Source organism: Macaca mulatta, chromosome 2 (assembly GCF_049350105.2).
Source record: "Macaca mulatta isolate MMU2019108-1 chromosome 2, T2T-MMU8v2.0, whole genome shotgun sequence".
Lineage (NCBI taxonomy): Eukaryota > Metazoa > Chordata > Mammalia > Primates > Cercopithecidae > Macaca > Macaca mulatta.
Window position 1 is genome coordinate 182,967,060 of NC_133407.1, and position 22,588 is coordinate 182,989,647.

At 39.9% G+C, this 22,588-nt stretch overlaps 1 protein-coding gene across 3 annotated transcripts in view; it reads right to left on the reverse strand.

The window, feature by feature from the left end:
• ADGRG7 (adhesion G protein-coupled receptor G7) overlaps positions 1-19,120 on the reverse strand; it is a 73,633-nt gene extending 54,513 nt beyond the window's left edge. Inside the window, exons 1-5 of one of the 3 annotated variants that reach the window (XM_077994035.1) lie at positions 18,760-19,120; positions 7,991-8,104; positions 6,889-6,993; positions 4,326-4,435; positions 1,573-1,722 (exon numbers count right to left, since the gene is read on the reverse strand). In XM_077994035.1, coding sequence (XP_077850161.1) covers positions 1,573-1,722; positions 4,326-4,435; positions 6,889-6,993; positions 7,991-8,104; positions 18,760-18,874 — 594 coding nt within the window. In that variant the 5' untranslated portion in view covers positions 18,875-19,120. Of the gene's footprint in view, positions 1-1,572; positions 1,723-4,325; positions 4,439-6,888; positions 6,994-7,990; positions 8,105-16,156; positions 16,235-18,759 lie in introns of those variants that run through there. The other 2 variants (XM_001094038.4, XM_077994036.1) reach the window with 2 other exon arrangements.
• Between the last annotated feature and the right edge of the window lie 3,468 nt (positions 19,121-22,588).

Here is a 22,588-nt window from a genome sequence, read left to right on the forward strand (position 1 = left end):
AGCAAAATCTTTCACGGAATCCCCACCAAACTCCAAGAACACAAAATCAAATACTTGGATACAAAAGCAGAAACAAAATAAGAACACTACAGTATTCTGGTTGTTAAAAATTACAGCTCATAATACTTAGCATAACTAAGTTATACTTAGTATGCCTATTAGACTTAGTGTAACTATTAGACTTAGTAACTATTAGACTTAGTAAAATAATTTGTAGTCTTCTTTCAATCAAGAACTCAGGAGTGTGTCAGAGAGATGATCTTTTGGTGTTTGATTACTATTTAACTTCCCTCTTTGGGAGTGTTGAAGCCCTCCTGCCTACTGGTTAATCCTTCCATTAATTCTACATTTGGAGGTCATTATTTTCTCTTTCAATTCCTTTTTTTTTTTTTGAGACGGAGTCTCGCTCTGTCGCCCAGGCTGGAGTGCAGTAGTGCGATCTCTGCTCACTGCAAGCTCTGCCTCCCGGGTTCCCGTTATTCTCCTGCCTCAGCCTCCCGAGTAGCTGGGACTACAGGCGCCCGCCACCACGCCCGGCTAGTTTTTTGTATTTTTTTTTTTAGTAGAGACGGGGTTTTACCGGGTTAGCCAGGATGGTCTCGGTCTCCTGACCTCGTGATCCGCCCGTCTGGGCCTCCCAAAGTGCTGGGATTACAGGCTTGAGCCTCCGCGCCCAGCCACTCAATTCCATTTTTATTAACTCGAATCCCACTTACTTTTCAGCAGGAAAAATATTTCAAAAATATTTTTTTCTGAAATAAAACATTTCAAGGGAATGGAAGAAAGGAGTAGCTATTTTCAGGGCATGTGGATATTCAAGTTGTACACAGGTTGAGTCCATACTGGTGGTTTGTAGCCCTGTTTGACCACTATCCAGCTATACCAATTAGTAAATGTTGAGTATACTTGTTTCCAAGTACCAGGGTTTAGCAGGTTAAAATATCAGGAATGTAAACTAGGCTTAAAGTTTTCAGAAAGCCAAGACTAAAATGTAAATATTCTTAATAGAAGTGCATCTCAGTTTAAAATCACATGTTCCAAAGTAAGTTCTTGAAACATTATTTACTTGGAATGCACTAGGGATGGTAAGGTCAAATGTAGTTGGTAAACATATTCATAAGATGAAGTAGACTTATGCATTCCAGGACTTCCTAAAAGACTTAACATGATAGCCAGGTGTGGTGGTGTGTGCCTGTAGCCCCAGCTGCTTGAGAGGCTGAGACCTGAGAATCACTTGAACCCTTGAACCTGGGAAGCAGAGGTTGCAGTGACCTGAGATTGTGCCACTGCACTCCAGTCTGGGTGACAGAATGAGACTCTGTCTCAAAAAAAAAGACAACACGATAATGATCATTATGAATATCCTAAAAGAAAATATTTGGACAAGAGGCCCTTTTTTTATATGTACCTTTGAGCACCTCTCAGGAGTGCTATGCAAAATACCTTTAAGCAACCTAAACCATGCTCAAATCCATATTGTGGAATAAGGAGTGGAGTTCAGGACATCTCTCTTTCTTTCCCAACACCCCCTCTAAAAAAAAAAAAAAAAAAAAAAAGCTTTGTGAGTTTTACCTCAGGTGAAGCATTTCTGGAAGTGTTGAAGATCTGTCCAACCACTCGCGTAGCACTACTGATGTTCTCAGCAGTTAATTTATTGGCATCAGATGTTAAAATCTGGACTTCAGAAGAAATGTTATTAAGTGGTGCTGTGACATCCTTTACCTGTTTAAAAAAACAGAAAAAAACCCTAGCTTTACGCAATTATGTCCAAATACTTTGTAAGCAACTACAGGTAAATAAGTTGGAATTTAGCTGAGCCTCAATCTCCTGAACATCATGTTCACTCAGTTTTCCACGTTTGCATCTTTCCTTGTGTAAAGGACAAAGTACATGCAGGCCAGTGGTTTTCCCAGCCTTTCCTGTTTGACAGGATTGATTAACTATAAGGGGCTGCCTTAGCTAGATTGGAGCTACTAGAGTGTATCCATGGGCCAGTACTGGTTCACTGTGTGTTACGAAGGTCATAGAGAGATAAGCACAGAAACTGAAAGTAATTGGTCAGAAATGTATGTAGCAATTTTTTGCTGTTGAATCTAATAGTTCTAAAATTTTGGTGTACGTTTTATGCGTATTTTTCATTTCATTTTTCCAGTAATTTATTTTTATTGTATTTCACAAAATTATTGTTGTGCGATGGGTTCAAAATTTTTTAAACTGGCTTTTCAGCACCAGTAGTTTGGGAGTCACTGGCCAAGATAACCTCTCTAGGTGCCAGTTAGCCCCAGGACTCTGTGTTGTGGGGCTAAAACATGCCAATCCATATTGTCATCGGTGAAGCTGGGTGTCCGTGCACACACACGCGTGTGTGTGTGTGCGTTTGTGTCTCTTGGTTTTCACTAGATGGCAGCATCATTTCACAAATTATACCAATATTACAAGTTATTCACACTTGGGTGTCAGAAACAATATCCAATCAGTAGACAGAAACAAATAACTCCAATTCAATTGCTAGATCCTGCTATGTGCTAGGCACTCTGTTAGATGTTTACAGGTGTTATCACATGTAATAAGCAAAACAACTTTGTGAGTTGTGCACCTTCAAGAGAAGTTAGGGAGCTCAACCAAGTTTCTCACAGCTTAGACGTGGCAGAGCTAAGAACCAAACTCTGGTTTGTCAGATTCCAAATTTAGCATCTTTCCTCAGTCTGTGGGTTGGCACAACTTGTGGGATCGGCAGCTACCTCTACTCTCCATCTCCTGTCCCCACCCAAATGCTACCCTGCCCATCTGTGATTAGGGAGCCAGGGTAGTACAATGTGAACTTTTAAATAAAGAACAGCTCTATCGCTTTCTGTCTGTGGTCACTAGACAAAATGCTTCACCTCTCAGAACCACATTTTCCTCATCTGTAAAATGCATACATTAATACCTATCAGGCCGGGCGCGGTGGCTCAAGCCTGTAATCCCAGCACTTTGGGAGGCCGAGACGGGCGGATCACGAGGTCAGGAGATCGAGACCATCCTGGCTAACACAGTGAAACCCCGTCTCTACTAAAAATGCAAAAACTTAGCCGGGCGAGGTGGCAGGCGCCTGTAGTCCCAGCTACTCGGGAGGCTGAGGCAGGAGAATGGCGTGAACCCGGGAGGCGGAGGTTGCAGTGAGCTGAGATCCGGCCACTGCACTCCAGCCTGGGTGACAGAGCGAGACTCCGTCTCAAAAAAAAAAAAAAAAAAAAAAAAAAAACCTATCTATGGTGTTATAAAAATTAAATATGATTAATAAATACATTAAATATTTGGCACAATATTTGGCATGCAGTAGGTGCTCAACAATTAGTAAGTGTTATTGGCTATAATTATTTATAATATGGGAATAACATTCAACTCACAGAAGTTTTATAAGGATTAAATGTGATAACATATGCAACATGCCAGGCACATGAAAGGCTGTACATAAAGGTTGGTTTCCTCTTCCTCCCCTTGCTTGTCCCCTAGTGTTAGCTCTTCCATGCATGTGCATTTGGGTACAACTTCAGTCAAAATAATTTAATCTGCATGAAAAAAACATCTAGTTAGATGTACTTTCTGTTTCACCTGCTCATAGATACTGCCCTGAGACCCGCATCAGGTTTGGAGTTTCCTGTTTCAAAGGGTCTTTGATTATAGTTTCTTTCTCTTCATTCTGGTTCAATTACACCATCAAGAGGCTTTCCTTTGGTCTCAAATGTCAGGGATCTATATCCAGTCAAAACTTCACTGATCTACAAAGATGAAGCCGTTTTCAATGTGCTATTGATTATCGTTTGCTGAAATTTGATGAACCAACTGTCCTTTTTCACAAACAGATGTCAACTTTTAAAAATAAGAGCGGCAGCCGGGTGCGGTGGCTTACTATGCCTGTAATCCTAGCACTTTGGGAGGCCGAGGCAAGCGGATCACCTGTGGTCAGGAGTTCGAGACCAGCCTAGCCAACACAGTGAAATCCTGTCTCGACTAAAAATACAAAAATTAGTCGGGCATGGTGGCATGTGTAATCCCAGCTTGCTCCGGAGGCTGACGCAGAAGGATTGCTTCATTCAACCTGGGAGGCGGAGGTTGCAGTGAGCTGAGACGGTGCCATTGAACTCCAGCCTGGGTGACACAAGCAAAACTAGGTCTCAAAATAAATAAATAAATAAATAAGAGTGGCTTTAGTTCACTAGTTTTTGTTATTTCTAATTTGAGAGTTTTAAAAGCATTGATTTGACCATCAGGTATCTGAAGAATAGAAACTGCACGGAATCAGAACTTCTTCCAGTTGCCCGTCAGTGAGTCATATGGCATACCTGCTCCTCCAGGGTTTCCAGATTTTCATTGCAATTTCCTATTGTCACATTTTGTAATTCTATCTCTCCATATGGAGAGAGATTGCACAGCCGGACTGCCATTGGATTGCCTGCTTTAATAAAAAGAAATTTTTTATTAAAAATAATTATTTATTAAAATTATTGCGTATTATTTTTAGGCAATAACTAATTTTTATCACAAGTTATTTATTAAAAATTATTGCATATTATTTTTAGGCAGATACCACTTATTGTCTGGATTTTTGAATCTGGACTTCAAAAGACCAGTTGACTATTTCCTTCCTTTGATGTCTTCAAGGAAGATTTACCTTTCAACAATAAGGCACATAATGGCTTTCAAGTGGATATGATGACAGAATACTAGGCTGAGAGACTAGAAACAATAGGAAAAATTCCTAATAGATATTGAATTATATGTTGATCTTGACTGCTTTATGCAAATCTGGATAACAGCTGAAAGGCAAAGAGTTCTGCTATATTCTATTGTATTTATTAGATGTTTGGTTGCCTCTCAATAAATGTTTACTGGGTCATTGGTTTATTTCCTAGGATTATCACATAAGCCTCCCTACCTCACTGCCTTTCTGTAGTTAATACTTAAGTAGTTGCTATAGAAAATAATTAGAGGGACAGCTGACCAAAAGGTAGACTTTTCCTCAGAACCAGCTTTGGGCAGCTCCTTCTTGGGACAACAACTAGAAACACTGAAATTAGAGATTGCTTCAATAACATGTAAAGCACAAAGTTGGAGTCACTCTTAATTTATATGATGGCTTCACCTCTACACCATGACATAATGAAAATTTCTAACGTATTTATGGGCTATAAATAACTTTTAAGTGGGCACATGTCAGATGCATCTCTTCCTCAATGTTACCTAAAAGTGTAAATATCCCCACTCAAAAATCATTGAAAAGTATTTTGATCATTTGGTATATAATATTGAGTAATTAGAAGTAATTATTAATATAAAACTAAAAACAAAATTGCCAACAGAATCTAAATCTGTAAAATTATAGGTTCAATCTGAAATTTGACAGCAAATATTATAAACATGTTTTCCTAATAGGTGCTCAGAAAAGAAAAATTAATAACCAAATAAAAAATGTTGAGTCTCTTGTCCCAAAGAATTAATGTATATTAAACAAGTGTGATGACTCTTAGGGTATGTGACTGACACCTTTGCTCTTCCCAATTCAGTAGCACAGTTATGTTTTGTAAGTTGTATCTGTTTTATAAGCCATTATGAAATATTTAGGACACACAAAACATGTAAAATCAAGACAATAGGTATCAATAGCATACCATATAGTAAAGTATGGTATATATAGTAATGAATAGTAAGTGTCAACATGGCAGAAGCCCCTTTTACGCTCCGAGTAAAAAATTCAGGAGGACTTATGGAGAGAGCAGGATCATGAATACTTGAGTAAGCATGACTGATATGGCATTTCAGGTATTTCTTTATAGCAATGCAAGAATGGACTAATACAATGATGTATGTGGGTGGAAGCAATTTGAATTCCACAAATCAAATACAGATCTGCATAATTTCTCATAATAATAAGATAAAAAGCAATTTAAAAAGAGCAATTCATTTAATTTATTTAGTGTTTCAGAGTTCCCCTGACCCATACAAAAATAAATATCTAAGTAAAATGTCACATTCCCTTCAGGGCCATTGCCAGCAGTAGTTTTATCAAACATTTTTGTCATTGATTTACAATTGGCTGTATTCCTGAGATATCTAGTCCCATAGGAAGTACCGAATTAACTGCAGGATGATGTGAGAAGTAGGATTGCTCAGATGCAAGTCAAGGCAAACAAGGGACAGGTAAAACATTAGGGAAAATTAAACGGCATAATAGGCTCTTGTTATCAGGATAGAATCTAGGAATTTCTAAAGCCTACACTCAGAAGATATTACCCAATGTGGCACTGAAATGAATCATTAAAATCTTGGATATTATCAGGGACCATATTAGAAACGGAAAATACTATTTACTCTTTCACTCTCTGAATGCCTGTATACAAGTAATGTAGTCACGTCAAGAAAAGTAGAATGAAGTTAGAGAATGTTCCAACATGGACAACAAAAATGACCAAGAAGGTGAAGGACTACCAACTATGAACAGACTTAACCATGCATCTCTACCTGGAAAAATGAAATCTGAAAATAGACATGATATTAGTCCATAATTTTGACTGATTAGAAATTTTTTTTAATTATATAACTAAAGGAGCAAATGTCAATTTAATTAAACTCCAGGAGAAAGCAAAAGCTGGAAAAATAAACCAACTGAGGAAAGATTCAGAGGAATTCACAAACAACGGATTCATATTAAACTTTTGGGAAATTTAAGATTTTGTGAGATACTACCTTAAGTTTTGAACATTAGCATCATGAAAGGGAGTCAAGTCCTTCCACAAAACCTTTCCTGATGCCCTTCAGGGACCTAACACGAGTTGGAGGTATGAGAGGCATGATGCAGCATAGTAATTCTTCTGCGTAAATAGAGTAAATGTTTGGGAAAACACATACCATTTGGAGTACCCTTGCCACATGTTTGCAAGGATGGTCCATATCTGCCCACTGGGATTCTGGCAAAAGTAAAACCCATATAGGTACTCTTTTCACAAAAATTAGCTGTAAAAAAAGAGAAAAAATTCTTTATTATAAATCATACTTTTAAAAAATTGAAACCAGATAAAAGTCAAAGGTCAGAACCTATGCAGTGAAATTTGAAAGGCAATAGAAGGCTTATAGAACCCACCGGCCTGTGAGGAACTTCTATACTTTCCTATCTGGTTAAGTTATTGCCATTAGAATAAGTAGTATGTTAGAATACAGGTTCCAGTTAAAATGTGCACAATATAAACCTGGGTAGAGAGGGAATGTGAGCTAGGCTACTGTAACAGATTAGTTGGAATCTTGAGAACTAAAAATATAGAGCCTATAGTGGCCAACGGTATCATGAGGATGTGGGCAAAGCAAAAAGGCAAATTCATGGGGTCTGTGGGATATATTGACCGGTAGGAGTATAGGAAATGACAGCAGTGGATATCTAGGGCTCTGAACCCTAAGCAGACAGCATGAAGTATACAGTGTCGAGAAGCACACCTCAAATTTAAACATGGCCTTGAACTTTGATTCTGAGACACAATTGATTGAAATCACACCACTAACTTAATAATAACTCTTCAAGGTAAAGGAAGAAAAGATAAAAATTTAATATAAGTATATTCTTAGGAAGATGCATCTTGATTTCAGAAAAGTTAAATATATTAGAGTGGTGATATTTGAAATGGGGTATTATGGCATATTACCAATTGAAAGAACCTGAGAGAATCATGTCATTCATTGCCCTGGATTAGTCACTGCAGCCAGAAGGAAACACAGCTGTGAGATTGCAGAAAAACTTAGTAGTCAGGAAACAGATAAGGTGCATTGAATATACTGATAAATTGCCCAAGAAGAAAACTCATCTTTTACTATTGAGCTGATAAACACACTCTAAAGCCATCATCATTACACCCATTGTTTCTGTAACCATTAACTGAAGCTTCTAGAAGCTTTGTTGCTATTCTTATTAACACAAGAGTGACCTAAACCTTACACCTTAGCATTATCCCAAGTAATTTACCAATTGTACATCTCAGTCCTTTCCACTCTTCTGTACAAACACATCTGCCATTTTCCCAGGTTCCACCATTCCTGCAGAACTCTGTAGGGGTGCTTGATGAGGTAGCAGATATTCCTAAAAAAAACAATAAATAACAGAGCAGTCATGACCTGGCTGAATCATTTCTCCTTTCATGCCTGTGGCCACTTAATTTCTATACGTAAAACCACTGCTTTGAGTATCATTGCTGAGAAATATTCTTTGTAATATCATCATTAATAAAATAAAAACTGAGAATCTGCACCAGATGTACAATGCTTACTAGATGCTATGGATACCAAAAAGACATAGTTGAAACACATAATGCTGTGACCAAGGAGATTAGAATCCCCTGAGAAATCAGAAAGTATATAGATGGTAAGTAGGTAGATAGATAGATAGATAGATAGATAGATAGATAGATAGATAGATAGATAGATAGAGTCAACTTGGAGACTTATAAGTACAGTAAAAACACATAGGAGAGAGGTTGAGGACAGAGGTAACCTAGCCAAGAAGATCCGGGAAGAGATAGTATGTGGACTGGATTTTAAAATTACATCTTGAAAAGCCAGATGAAAATGGGTGACCCAAGTAGGCAGGACACAAAGTGCAAAAATCACAAAAATATGGAAAGTTCTGATGTGTCTAAGGAACAGAAAAGAGTTTAACATCTAGCATTGGTTCTATGTGGAACAACATCAGGACATAGATTCGATTGGAAGGGACTTTATAAACCAAACCAAGAAGATTTAATCTTGAAGGAACCTTACAGGGGTCATAAAACAAAGGAGTAACATAATAAGGAATTTTTTTTAGGAGGATAAGTGAAGGAGTATGGGAAATGACTGAGGCTAAGGGGCAAGGAAAACCAGTTAAATGAGAACTAGAACTCAAGCAGTGACTCTAAGCAAGTTAGGGTGTCACTAGATTCAGAATGCATACCTGATAAAGAATTGTTAGGTTCTAATGACTAGTTATTTTGAGTTGGGGATAGCAGGGTTTCCAAATTGTAAAACAGAGTGAAAAGTGAACAAATTAACTTTAAGAATACAGGGTTGTGTGCAGTGGCTCACACCTCTAATCCCAACACTTTGGGAGGCCAAGGTGGGCAGATCACTCGACGTCAGGAGTTCGAGATCAGCCTGAGCAATATGGTGAAACCCCATCTCTACTAAAAACACAAAAATTAGCCTGGTGTGGTGCTGCCTGCCTGTAATCCCAGTTACTAGGGAGGCTGAGGCACAAGAATCACTTGAACCTGGGAGGCGGAGGTTGCAGTGAGTTGAGTTCACACCACTGCACTCCAGCCTGGGTGACACAGTGAGACTCTATCTCAAAAAAAATAAAAAATAAAAATAAATACAGGAGGTAGAGTTCTGGTTTCAATAATGATGGAATAGATTGCACCATATTAACCCCCTCATAGATAACAATTTTAATATATGTACAAACATTTAAAAAAAACTACTCAAAGGCATTGGACAGCAATGAAAAACAGGCAGAAACTGAAAGGTATTCCCAGTTTCTTTGGTATTTCCACTAAGGGCACTACCCAGTCTCTATGGCAGAAGTGGCTGAAATTTGATCAGAAAGTCACAGTCTTAATGAGTTAAGGTATGACAGGGAACTCTTTGGGGCTACAAGAACAACTGGAAATTGAAGGTAGCTATCCCAGAATAGAAGGAGTCATATAGAAAAGAAGCTCAAAGTCTGGGTAGAAATTACTCTCAAATCTGGGGAGAAAACAGATTTTAAAAAATAAACTGAGCTTCATGAATCTATGGGACAATATCAACACATTGTCTAACATATATGCAATTGGAATCCTAGAAGGGGAAAAGAGAAGGAATAGGGAAGATAAAATATCAGAAGAAATCATGGTTAAAATTTCCCGAATTTTTTTTTTTTTTTTTTTTGAGACGGAGTCTTGCTCTGTCACACAGGCTGGAGTGCAGTGGCCGGATCTCAGCTCACTGCAAGCCCCGCCTCCCGGGTTCACGCCATTCTCCTGCCTCAGCCTCCCGAGTAGCTGGGACTACAGGCGCCGGCCACCACGCCCGGCTAGTTTTTTGTATTTTTTAGTAGAGACGGGGTTTCACCGGGTTAGCCAGGATGGTCTCGATCTCCTGACCTCATGATCCGCCCATCTCGGCCTCCCAACGTGCTGGGATTACAGGCTTGAGCCACTGCGCCTGGCCAAAATTTCCCAAATTTTATTGAGAACTTCAGCTTATAGATCCAAGAGGCTCAGAAAAATCACAAGAAAAACAAATACAAGAAAAACCACTCATAAACACATCATAGTCGGTCAAACTGCTGTAACTGAAAGATAAGGAGAAAATTATTGTCATATTTTATTTATAACTTCTACGTTTGTAAACAAGAAGGAGATCCATCCATGTCTACTCCTTCTATCTTTTTGCTGTAAGTCAAGAGTCATTTCTTAAAGTTAAGAAATAATTTGCCCATTTTTAGAACAAGGGTTTTGGTCCATATCTTCAAGTCTTAACACAATGCTGTTGAATAGAAGGTACCCAACAAACGTTTGCTGACTGGCTTCTTCGCCATTTGCATCTTGGTTGAGGATATCTAGTCTAAGCCAAACTAACAATTCATCTGTCACAATCACCTGTTTAACACCTTGTGCTATGCAACTCAAGACTCTGCCTCTGAAATACCTAAATTACCCACAAAAGACAGCAAAAGTAGTACTGGTATCTTTAAGACTGTATTTTTACATAAAGAAAGTCAGACTCAGAAAGATTAAGTGGCTTGTTCATATCATATAACTAGTTTTAGAATTATGATCTTGAAAAAAAGTGACATTAGTTATTCATCAACCCAACCCCCTCATTCTACATAAAGGCTGAGTGATTAGTTCCAGATCAGTAATTAATTGGTAGCAGAGCAGGTGCTAGCCTCAGATCTCCTTGTAACTGATCAAGTGCTTCTGCTGCCTCCTCACAGTACCTGTCTTTATCGTTGGTTGCAGCAGGCAGCATCAACTTCCTTTTATTTGAGGCTCCATATTTTGGAACATATTTAATAGCAATATTTTTCTTTTATAACACCAGTATTATAATGATAATTTTCCTATATTCTTTTAAATTGTACAAAGTAGTATATCTAGAATTATTAGCCCTATTTTCAATGCTTTTACTACACATTTTCAATGCTTTTACTACACATCTTGGAAGTTTAAATACAGAATATATACAACACACACACGCTGGTTGAGAAAGCAGCATAAAATGATATTAAAGATTCCAAATAAAAAATATTAATTTCTTCTCCTAGACAAAATTAGAGTCTGTTTTGAAAAGTTTGATTTTAATAAGTAGGGAAATAAAAATATATTTCCTTAGTCTAAGAAATTTCATCTGCAGATCCTTTCTGGTGCCTGGCTTAGTTTTTTGGGTTTTAAAATCCAGGCATCTCTCATTTGTCCTAATTTGAAATAGTTTGGTGACAATAAAGTTTACTCTTAAATGAGAAGACAATGTTTAGGAAAGTTTATTCTGGTTGTAAAGAAAGAAAAAAAAAACCCGAAAGATTTATACAAATAAAATACATAAAGTATAGTCTTTATTTAAGGTAAAGTTTGTCTGGTATTAACAACCTGGTTCAGTATTTCAATAAATTGGTTAAATGTTTTTTCCTTTTTAAATTCTTATTATACGTTGGTATGCACGGCTAAATCTTTTAATAAACATTTTTCCTGACGGTGCAGTGCAGCATAAGTATTGAAAGGCAAATGCAAGAAGATGTGCCAGTTCTTAGAACTGTTTCTGTTTCTGTTTTGAGCTAGTCAATTGAGCTTAATGATTAAACCTATTGCAAACTTTTGGATTAGTAATTGGAGTCTCAATCCAAAGGTCCAGTCTAGGTCAATGGTATCTATCCAAGGCATAAGCCAGGGAGTGGAGAAAACTATGCTCTACACTGAATTACCTAAAAATTCCTAGAGGAGAGCAGCCAATTTATTCAGTACTTACGATGTACTAGACATCATCTTAAACTTTTTAATGTATTAACTCATTCAAGCCTCATAACAGCCCTATAAGATAGGGTTTACTAGTATGCACATAATAGGTGGGAAAACTGAGACTCAAAAATGTTGAATAATTTGCTCAAAGTTAATAATTTGCTCAAAGTTAGTGAGAGGCATCATTGGGATCTAAACTCAGGCGGTTTGGCAGAGTTTTCTTTCCCCTACTCTTGTACATTTTCCCCCTATACTCTCAAGTATCCATTTTAACCACTATATTCCATGTTAGATCATCAACATTTGTGTCATCAAAGAACAACAAGTGGTGGACATATCCAGAATTTCAAGTAAAAGAATCTAATACCTGGAAATCCAGGAATAATCCACTAAACCAAGATTCTAGCCCCTTTGTTTAAGAAAGTAACTTTTCAAATGGAATCAACACTTTAAGCATCACTGATTCTGATGTTAACATAATCCATGCCCCTCAGCCAATTACATAGCCAAACTGGAATAAATTTATTTTAAAAATTCCTTCCCTTTCATGGACTTTTTTTTTATTTTGGGGGGTGGTTATGTGAGGAAGCAAGAAGGGAGACTGCTTAAGGAGCAGAGGAAAGATTCACAACACCAGGATTAAGACAAAAGAACACTATGGCTGCCTAGAACCAACTTTCTGCCTCCAGAAAACACTTCTCTGGACTCTTTTGTTTTTTAACCCACAAATGAAAATATCCTCCAGGAACAGTCACATGAGTTAGACTTACTGAGTTTGCCTCTGAAAGAAGTACTGTAATTGAGTGAAATTAAAGCCAAGTATCTGTGGTCAGATTATTTTCTGACAAACAAAAAGCTCTCACTGACTTTTCACAACAACCTGTATTTTCCACAGTGTAAGAATTATCAAGCCAGGTGCGGTGGCTCACGCCTGTAATCCCAGCATTTTGGGAGGCCAAGGCAGGCAGATCACTTGAGGTCCAGAGTTCGAGACCAGTGTGGTCAGATGGTGAAACCCCATCTCTACTAAAAATACAAAAATTAGCCAGGCGTGGTGGCACGCGCCTGTAGTCCCAGCTACTCGTAAGGCTGAGGCAGGAGAATTGCTTGAACCCGGGAGGTGGAGGTTGGAGTGAGCCGAGATCGTGCCACCACACTCCAGAACGAGACTCCATCTCAAAACAAAAACAAAACAACAACAACAAAAATGATCAATGCTATGAAGTCAGACCTTGGGGGTTGGGACTATTTCAATGTCCTGAAATCTCTCGCAGGACTGAGGAACAGGTGTATCCTGTGGTAGAGAATGAAGGTTAGAGTATCTGGAGATAAGTGAATAAACAAAAAAACAGTCCTGGTGGCAAAGAGCAGGAAATTCTATGAACCAGGAGAGGTGTAGAATATGGTCAAGTAACGCACTACTCATGAGTTTTGAGGTTAAGAGACTCTCCCTTTGAGAGGAGTTAAAGAAAATATTTTCTACCATTATGACTGTGGACATCTGTCTATGATTATATCAGACTTAGTACAAGTTGGAAAATGTCAATGAGAAGAAATGTAATAAAGCTTAATTATGTTTTCATTTTACTTTCATCATCAAGAGTGAAGGTGCCCAAAAGCTATACTGCTTCTTGTGTTTTTCTAAGAAGAATGCCCAATGTGAAAAGGCTGGAGTTCTGGCAAAACTGAGATTTGTTCTAAGTTTTTAGCATAGGACCTAGAACATAGTAAGAATTTTTAAAACTATAGGTATTATAATAATTACATGTATAAATAGCATAAATATTGTTGTACATCAATGTTTACTGCCAAATCAGAGTAACTTCTTATTGAAATTTACTCAGAGCAGAATTTGAAGGGTTTTTTTTATTTTTCACAATGAGGTCATTACTTTTTCAAGAAAAATAAAAGTGAGAGAGACTTAATTTATATGTTATCTTAATTTGTATATATGTTACTCCAGCCTGGAGTAATTATTCAAAATAAACTTTGAATGCAATAAAATTAATTTATGCAAAATTTTGTGTTTTCATGTATATTTTCCCTACTAAGACATTTATAGCTTTCATCAGTTTCTCAGAGATATGTGTGACCTCTCTCCCCCTTAAAAAAAAAAGTAAAACTAATTTATGTCTATACCTGAATAAAGGAACCCAAGCAAGAATATTCAACAATTACATAGGATGGGATGGGATAGGATAAAAAGAAATGGAGTAGAGTGGAGTGGAGTGAAGTGAAAAGAAACAGAATTTACCACCTCAAATGCACTCTCAATAAAATGTACAAGGCAAAATAGTAACAGCAAACAGTGCCAGTCTTTCACTCTTGTTCTTTAAATGATAGTGAGAACCCTCTGCTTTTCCGTTGGGTTTACCCCAAAGCTAAGAGATATCCCTTATATAAACAGCCAATTGAAAAATGGTGCTCAGAACCAGAGAAAAGCTTGTCTTTTTAAGGAGCTGGTATGCCTCTGCTGTTAGACATGGGATCTTTATCACTTATTATGCCTCCTTTTGGATCTTAGCACTCAGAGAGTTCAGGAATATATTTTGTATTTATTTTAAGAAACTCCCGCTAAGCCTTGAACTTTCATGTTTTCTGTCCCCCACCCTGCACTCTTTCTTATGTTGTTTTTGTACTTTGGTCCTTGTTTTGAAGGCTTTTGCTATAACTGTGTCCTTTGTAAGTCACCATATATTCCCCTTTAAGAGTAGATGTCACTTACATAAAGGAGAAAAGGAAGGGAGGGAAGGAAGGGAAGGGAAGAGAAGGGAAAGGAAGGGAAGGGGAGGGGAGGAGAGGGGAAGGGAGGGGAGGGGAGGAGAGGGGAAGGGAGGGGAGGGGAGGGGAAGGGAAGGAAGGAAAAAAAAAAAAAACTTCATGAAGTATGCCCTTTAATTGAGGTCTTATAAATTTGGCAGTCTTAATGGGGTAAAATCCATAGTTCATAATTTTTTAACCTGAATGAAACTATTTTACAACCTTAAACAAACAAGCAAAAACACATTTGCTCCAAGTTTAAATTTTACTATTTTTGTTCTGGTAAATTTTCTCATTCTAGTTCTCTAAATACTATTTATACAGCATTCTCTAAATACTGGTTAGGACAGTGGGATAGGGGGAGGACAGATCCATCCCCAGCTACCACTCCATCAGCAGCCAGTATGTCAGATCCCTCTGTTGGTCTTCAACAGTGGATCTTTGCAGCCATGCTCCATGCTCCTGCTAGCTCCCCAACCTTCTGTCCTCCCCAGTTACCTGCTCGGAGGGCATACTGCCTCTCCTGCTGCCTTTCCCGATTGGCATTACTTACTGTCAGGCCTCTGAGCCTAAGCCAAGCCATCGCATCCCCTGAGACTTGCACATATATGCCCAGATGGCCTGAAGTAACTGAAGAATCACAAAAGAAGTGCAAATGCCCTGCCTCGCCTTAACCGATGACATTCCACCACAAAAGAAGTGAAAATGGCCGGTCCTTGCCTTAAGCGATGATATTATCTTATGAAAGTCCTTTCCCTGGTTCATCCTGGCTCAAAAATCTCCCCCACTGAGCACCTTGTGACCCCCACTCCGGCCCACCAGAAAACAATCCCCCTTTGACTGTAATTTTCCTTTACCTACCCAAATCCTATAAAACGGCCCCACCCTTATCTCCCTTAGCTGACTCTGTTTTCAGACTCAGCCTGCCTGCACCCAGGTGAAATAAACAGCCATGTTGCTCACACAAAGCCTGTTTGGTGGTCTCTTCACACGGACGCGCATGACATTTTGGTGTTGTGACTCGGATCAGGGGACCTCCCTTGGGAGATCGATCCCCTGTCCTCCTGCTCTTTGCTCCCTGAGAAAGATCCACCTATGACCGCTAGTCCTCAGACCACCCAGCCCAAGGAACATCTCACCAATTTTAAATCAGGTAAGCGGCCTCTTTTTATTCTCTTCTCCAGCCTCTCTCACTATCCCTCGACCTCTTTCTCCTTTCAGTCTTGGCACCACCCTTCAATCTCTCCCTTCTCTTAATTTCAATTCCTTTCATTTTCTGGTAGAGACAAAGGAGACACGTTTTATCCGTGGACCCAAAACGCCGGCACCGGTCAGGGACTGGGGAAGGCAGCCTTCCCTTGGTGTTTAATCATTGCAGGAACGCCTCTCTGATTACTCACCCACGTTTCAGGGGTGTCTGACCACGCTGCAGGGACGTCTGCCTTGGTCCTTCACCCTAAGCGGCAAGTCCTGCTTTTCTGCGGGAGAGGCAAGCACCCCAACCCCTATCCTCCCTGTCTGCCCCTTCTCTGCTTTTCTGGGGGAGGAACAAGTACCCCGACCCCTTCTCTCCCTGTCTCTACCCCTTCTCTGCTTTTCTAGGGGAGGGGCAAGAACCCCGATCTCTTATTTTGCCCCCTCTTATTTTTGCGCCCTGACGTCTTATTTTTGTGCCCCCTCTTATTTTTGCACCCTGATCTCTTATTTTGGCACCCCAATACCTTATTTCTGCTCCCCGACCCCTTTCCTGCTTTTCTGGAGGGCAAGAACCTCCGAACTCCTTCTCTCTGTGTCTCCACTCTCTCTTTTCTCTGGGCTTGCCTCCTTCACCGCAGGCAACCTTCCACCCTCCATTCTTCGTTCTCCATAACCTATGTTCTCAAGAACTTAAACCTCTTCAACTCACACCTGATCTAAAACCTAAACGCCTTATTTTCTTCTACAATGCTGCTTAACCCCAATACAAACTCGACAGTAGTTCCAAATAGCCAGAAAACAGCACTTTCGATTTTTCCATCCTGCAAGATCTAAATAATTGTTGTAAAATGGGCAAACGGTCTGAGGTGCCTGACGTCCAGGCATTCTTTTACACATCGGTCCCTCCCTAGTCTCTGTTCCCAATGCAACTCGCCCCAAATCTTCCTTCTTTTCCTCCCACCTGTCCCCTCAGCCCCAACCCCAAGCATCGGTGAGTCTTTCTAAAAATCATCCCTTTCTACAGACCCATCTGACCTCTCCCCTCCTCGCCAGGCCAAGCTAGGTCCCAATTTTTCCTCAGTCTCTGCTCCCGCACCCTATAGTCCTTTTATCACCTCCCCTCCTCACACGGGTCTGGCTTACAGTTTCGTTCCGCGACTAGCCCTCCCCGACCTGCCCAGCAATTTCCTCTTAAAAGTGGCTAGAGCTAAAGGCATAGTCAAGGTTAATGTTCCTTTTTCTTTATCCGACCTCTCCCAAATCAGTTAGCATTTAGGCTCTTTTTCATCAAATATGAAAAACTTAGAGGCCCAGTTCATGGCCCGTTTAGCAGCAACCCTGAGACACTTTTCAGCCTTAGACCCTGAAAGGTCAGAAGGCCATCTTATTTTCAATATGCATTTTATTTTATTACCCAATCTGCTCCTGACATTAAATAAAACCCCAAAAATTAAATTCCAGCCCTCAAACCCCACAACAGGACTTAATGAACCTCGCCTTCAAGGTGTACAATAATATAGTAGAGGCAGCCAAGTAGCAACTTATTTCTGAGTTGCAATTCCTTGCCTCCACTGTGAGACAAACCCCAGCCACATCTCCAGCACACAACTCCAAACACCTGAACCGCAGCTGCCAGGGGTTCCTCCAGAACCTCCTCCCCCAGGAGCTTGCTACAAGTGCCGGAAATCTGGCCACTGGGCCAAGGAATGCCCGCAGCCCAGGATTCCTCCTAAGCCGTGTCCCATCTGTGCGGGACCCCACTGGAAATCGGACCGTTCAACTCACCTGGCAGCCACTCCCAGAGCCCCTGGAGCTCTGGGCCAAGACTCTCTGACTGACTCCTTCCCAGATCTTCTCGGCTTAGCAGCTGAAGACTGACTCTCTTTTCGGACTCAGCCTGCCTGCACCCAGGTGAAATAAACAACCATGTTGCTCACACAAAGCCTGTTTGGTGGTCTCTTCACATGGACGTGCATGACACTTACCCTTATTTATTGTTTCATTAGAAGCTTTCTCTGATTTTTACAAAAGGGAGTATGCAGCCCATCCAATATTGAATTCCTTTATGGAGAAGCTCTACAGCCCAAGGGATCCAGCATTAGGATCATTGAAATTTTCTGTTCTGAGTTACAGCAGGCTTTGCTTTAACATCATTGTTTTACTCAATACTTCCCCTCCCACGTCCTCCTTTTCCAGGCCAGCTCTGGCACACAGTGGGGAACTAATAAATATTTGTTGAATAATCAGGAAAGTCATTTAAAAATGATTTTTAAATTGTTGATTAATTTCCTACATCTGGAAAGTGGGAAATTTGTGTGCAAACCATGAGATCATTTCACTTAAACCTTGGTGATGAGTTTCTTTAACTTCTCTCTTAAAGTGAAATTCTATTCTGTGCATGTTTGATTGTGTGTGTGTTATGCACGTGTGTGTACGTGTTTGCTGCATGTGTGTGTCCTTGTTCATAACGATTTACCCTTTCCTTAATTTAACCCAACAGACCTAAACATGTGTTACTAATTGTTTTAATTATTACTCTTCTACCAATTCAGTCTGGAGTTAAAAGAGCATAAAGACGCCAATTCAATTATGTCACTCTTCCCCCTCCCCATTCACACCCACACCTATTCATTTCTGTTCAACCATCTGCTAGGCTTAACTGACTTGGTCTTTTATATCCCATAAATGGCATCTTGCTGGGATGCCTCAGACTGGACAAGGCACCTCCCAGTACTTGTGCCTCAGGTGGCAGGGACAGAGGTCCCATGCCTTCTCTTACTCTGAGTTAAACATAGCAGGACATTACCTCTTTGGATCCTGATCACAATTCTCCAGATGCCCAGTCCCAAAATGATGCCAGTCAGTAGCCCACACACGACAGCCACCAGCACCCTAATGTTCCAGGCACGGCAAGAAGCCATGGTGAAGCCAAACCACAAATCCACTCCTGGGTGAGAAACAACTAGCTTCTTTTCTTCTTGAGTTTAATCAGAAACTTCTAAAACAGAAAAATAAGTCCTCCCCTCAGTGATCTGTCAGATGGATGTCTTTATATTTTAGGACTTTTGAGGCTAATGCAGTAGGATGCCGTTTGAATCTCCTAATAAAACGTGCATACTCTGCTTTCAATTTCCTCATCCTTCACTGAAGGAGAACGTGAAAGAAGTGATTAGAGTTATGGGAATAGGGAGATAACTCCAGGCAATAAAGAAGAAGGGGAGGGACTAGCCACAAGGGTCAAAGAGTGAATGTCCAGACAAGTCACAGAGTGAAGCAAGGGAACAAAACCGAAGAAACCAAAGAGGAAATCATGAAGGCAGTGGATGCCAGTGGTCACCTACGGCTCGGCTTCCTGTGTTTTTGTCTTGGGAGGGTACAGCACGGATAGACTGGCAGGTGCTTCAGACCACACAAAACACTCTCTCAGGGAAATGAACTAGTTTGTCAACAAGAGGATAAATGGCAATCACCACATGTGATTTTAATGCTTTCATTTCTTTAAGGAGCCTACATTTTGACAGATGCAGTTGGTGAGTGGGCATACTGGCACAGGGTGGGTCTTGAAAAGCACTAAAGCCCAGCATGATAACCCATCTGCTACAGGCTGAATTGTGTCCCCTCCAAAATTCATATGTTGGAGTCCTAACCTTCAGTACCTCAGAATGGGGCCTTATATGGAGATATGGTTATTACAGAGCCTATCAAGTTAAAATGAGTTTGTTAGGGTGGTCACTAATCAATATGGCTGGTGTTCTTATAAGAAGAGGAAATCTGAACACAGACATGAATAGAGAAAGATGATCAGAAGGACAGAGAGAGAAGACGGCCATCTACAAGCCAAAGAGTGAGTCCTCAGCAAGAACTGGCTCTGCTGACACCTTGACTTTAGACTTCTAGCCACCAAAACTGTAAGACAATAAATTTCTGTTGTTTAAGCCATCCAGTTTGTGGTACTTTATTAGAGCAGCCCTGGGAAGCTAATATATCATCAGAGTAATTACAAACTGGTGTCTCTCTATAGATGCAGCTCTGACCCTCCCCTGCCCAGGCTCCCATGTTCTCCTTCCCTATCCTCCACCCTTACCTGAAAGAACAGATAAACGAACATTCACCTCCTTAATCACAGTTTTGTTCTGGTAGAGAGAACAGGTGCTCTGGTCTTCTCTGGACACTCCCTCGCTTCATCAAATCCATATTAAATCCCTTTAATGTGTTCGAATTGGTACAAGAAATGAACAGGGTCCTCAAAGAACTCGTATTTTCTCAGGGGTGAGATACCTAGATATAGCCACCTATAAGGCAAGTCATAACTGTTAAAATAAAAGATATCAAATTTAATTATTATGGAGCGTGGGTGCTCCTTGACTTAAAATAAGATTACATCCCAATAAATCCACCTTAAGTTAAAAATATCATGAGTCAAAATGCATTAAATATACACCTAACCTGCTGAACATCCTAGCTTAGACTAGCCTACCTTAAAGGTGCCCAAAACACTTACAATAGCATAAAATTGGGCAAAATCATCTATCACAAAGTCTGTTTTATAATAAAGTGTCGAATGTCCCCTGTGATATATTGAATACTGCAGTGAAAGTGAAAAACAGAATGGTTGCACGGGTACCCCAAATACGGTTTCTACTGAATGCATATTGCTTTTGCACCATGGTGAAGTTGAAAAATCAGAAGTCAAACAAACCATCATAAATTGGAAACCTACATACTAGCCCCTTAATACCTACATACCAGCCCACCAATTCCTTCAGGAAGTATTAAGCAAGTCTTTACCAAAAAAGGCTTTACACTTAAACTAGACCTTTAGTTAACCCCCAAACACTCTGGGGGTTTCCAGTTCTCTGTGACATTCACTTTGTAAATGTTTCGCTATAAACATAAGGCCCTAACTTCACCCCTCCCAAGAATTTTAGAAAAACAAATTGAGGTAGCACAAAATGGAAGAACCTACAAGTCCTGCTGCAGGAGTACAAAACAAATGAATGCAAACCCATTACCTCATTTACTGGGAACAGATTTTTGAAAATCTGTTTCTGATATGTCTGCATATACATGCACAGAAAACGTCTGGAAAGGTACATGAAAATATTCCTCTTGGGAATCTGAGGTAGGACATAGTTTTTAAATTTTATATCCCTTTTATGGTTTGAAGTTTTAGCCTTGTGTATTCTTTCTATTATTATAAATAAATATATGTAACTTTTTCAATAATAAAACAGCGGTTTCCAATAAATAAAAAATCTGAGAAAAGAAATTAACACCTATCATATGTGTAGCACATACCAAGGATGGCGCTGTATACTTTACATATGTTTATCTCACTCACTCTGTGCAAAAGCCCCAGGTAACATAATGTGTTTGCCCTTTGCATGAATGAGGAAATGAGACTGAAACTGGTATTATTCTATACCGGAGCTTTATGGTTAAGTAAATTTGGATGATGCCAGGTTACACAAAGTTAAACAGTTTTCTCCACTCCAGCATTTCTTAGCGCCTTCACAATGCTCATGTCCATTGTGAACTGCTAGAGAAGACATGTATGCGAGTATGTTCTCAATGTTTTTGGAACTCAGAATCCTCCTCTCAAGAAGGATCTCTCAGAGGCAGGATTCTTCAGCATGTGTTTTAGAAACACTGCGCTGTGAGATCATCTGCAGAACGGTCTTAGTTGAACAGTGTGACTGAAGGAATGGATCCTGGGTCTCAAGTTTGCCATCTGGTGATGGTATTTTTCTCTTGTAGGGTTCCAAATCTTTTGAAGGGATTATAGTCTAGTGACTAGAAAACTAACTTTGATAGTGATCACACATCCTCTCTTCCACAGTTGGTGGAAGTCCTGGAGTCCTGGGATGCTGTAATGACTGCTGCTTTTTAGGGCTTCCATGTCCTTAACCACATGACAAAGTTTATAAGGTTTGCCATCTATCCAGCTAGAAACTCCAGAAATTCATGGAATTGATGAAATTCCTAGGCACAGAAATTAAGATGTTGACATTTATGTAAGGGCATTAATTACTACTGATAATAGACAAATGTGTAAAGAGTCACCAGTATTCACACATACATACAACACACACATATCAAGATGACAAAGAAAAGGACAAGAGTTAAACAGGAAATAATACATTTATTCTTTCATTCTACTCAATGCAGACATTGTGCTAGGCACTGGGGATAAAGTAGTGAACAAAAGACAAGCTCCCCTGTCTTTACCCAACTTACACTCAGGGAGAACTGGATTTGTACCGATGCTGCCACTAATTTGCTGTGTGACTCTGGGCAAACCATGGGGCTTCCATTTCCTTATATTTTAAACGATCCAGTTGAGGCCTTCCCTTCCTGAACATTTCAGTTCTAAAGTCATTAGCTGAGGAAGAGCAAGGCAGGTATCTGTGGTAGGGGGTAGAGAGGGGCAATGGCCCAGAGTAGGTGTTGGAGCCCCAGTGCGGTAAAGAAAGCATTGATAGGCCAAGTGCAGGCGCTCACACCTGTAATCCCAGCACTTTGGGAGGCCAAGGTGGGTGGATCACCTGAGGTCAGGAGTTCAAGACCACCCTGACCAACATGGTGAAACCCCATCTCTACTAAAAATACAAAAATTAGCTGGGCGTGGTGGTGCA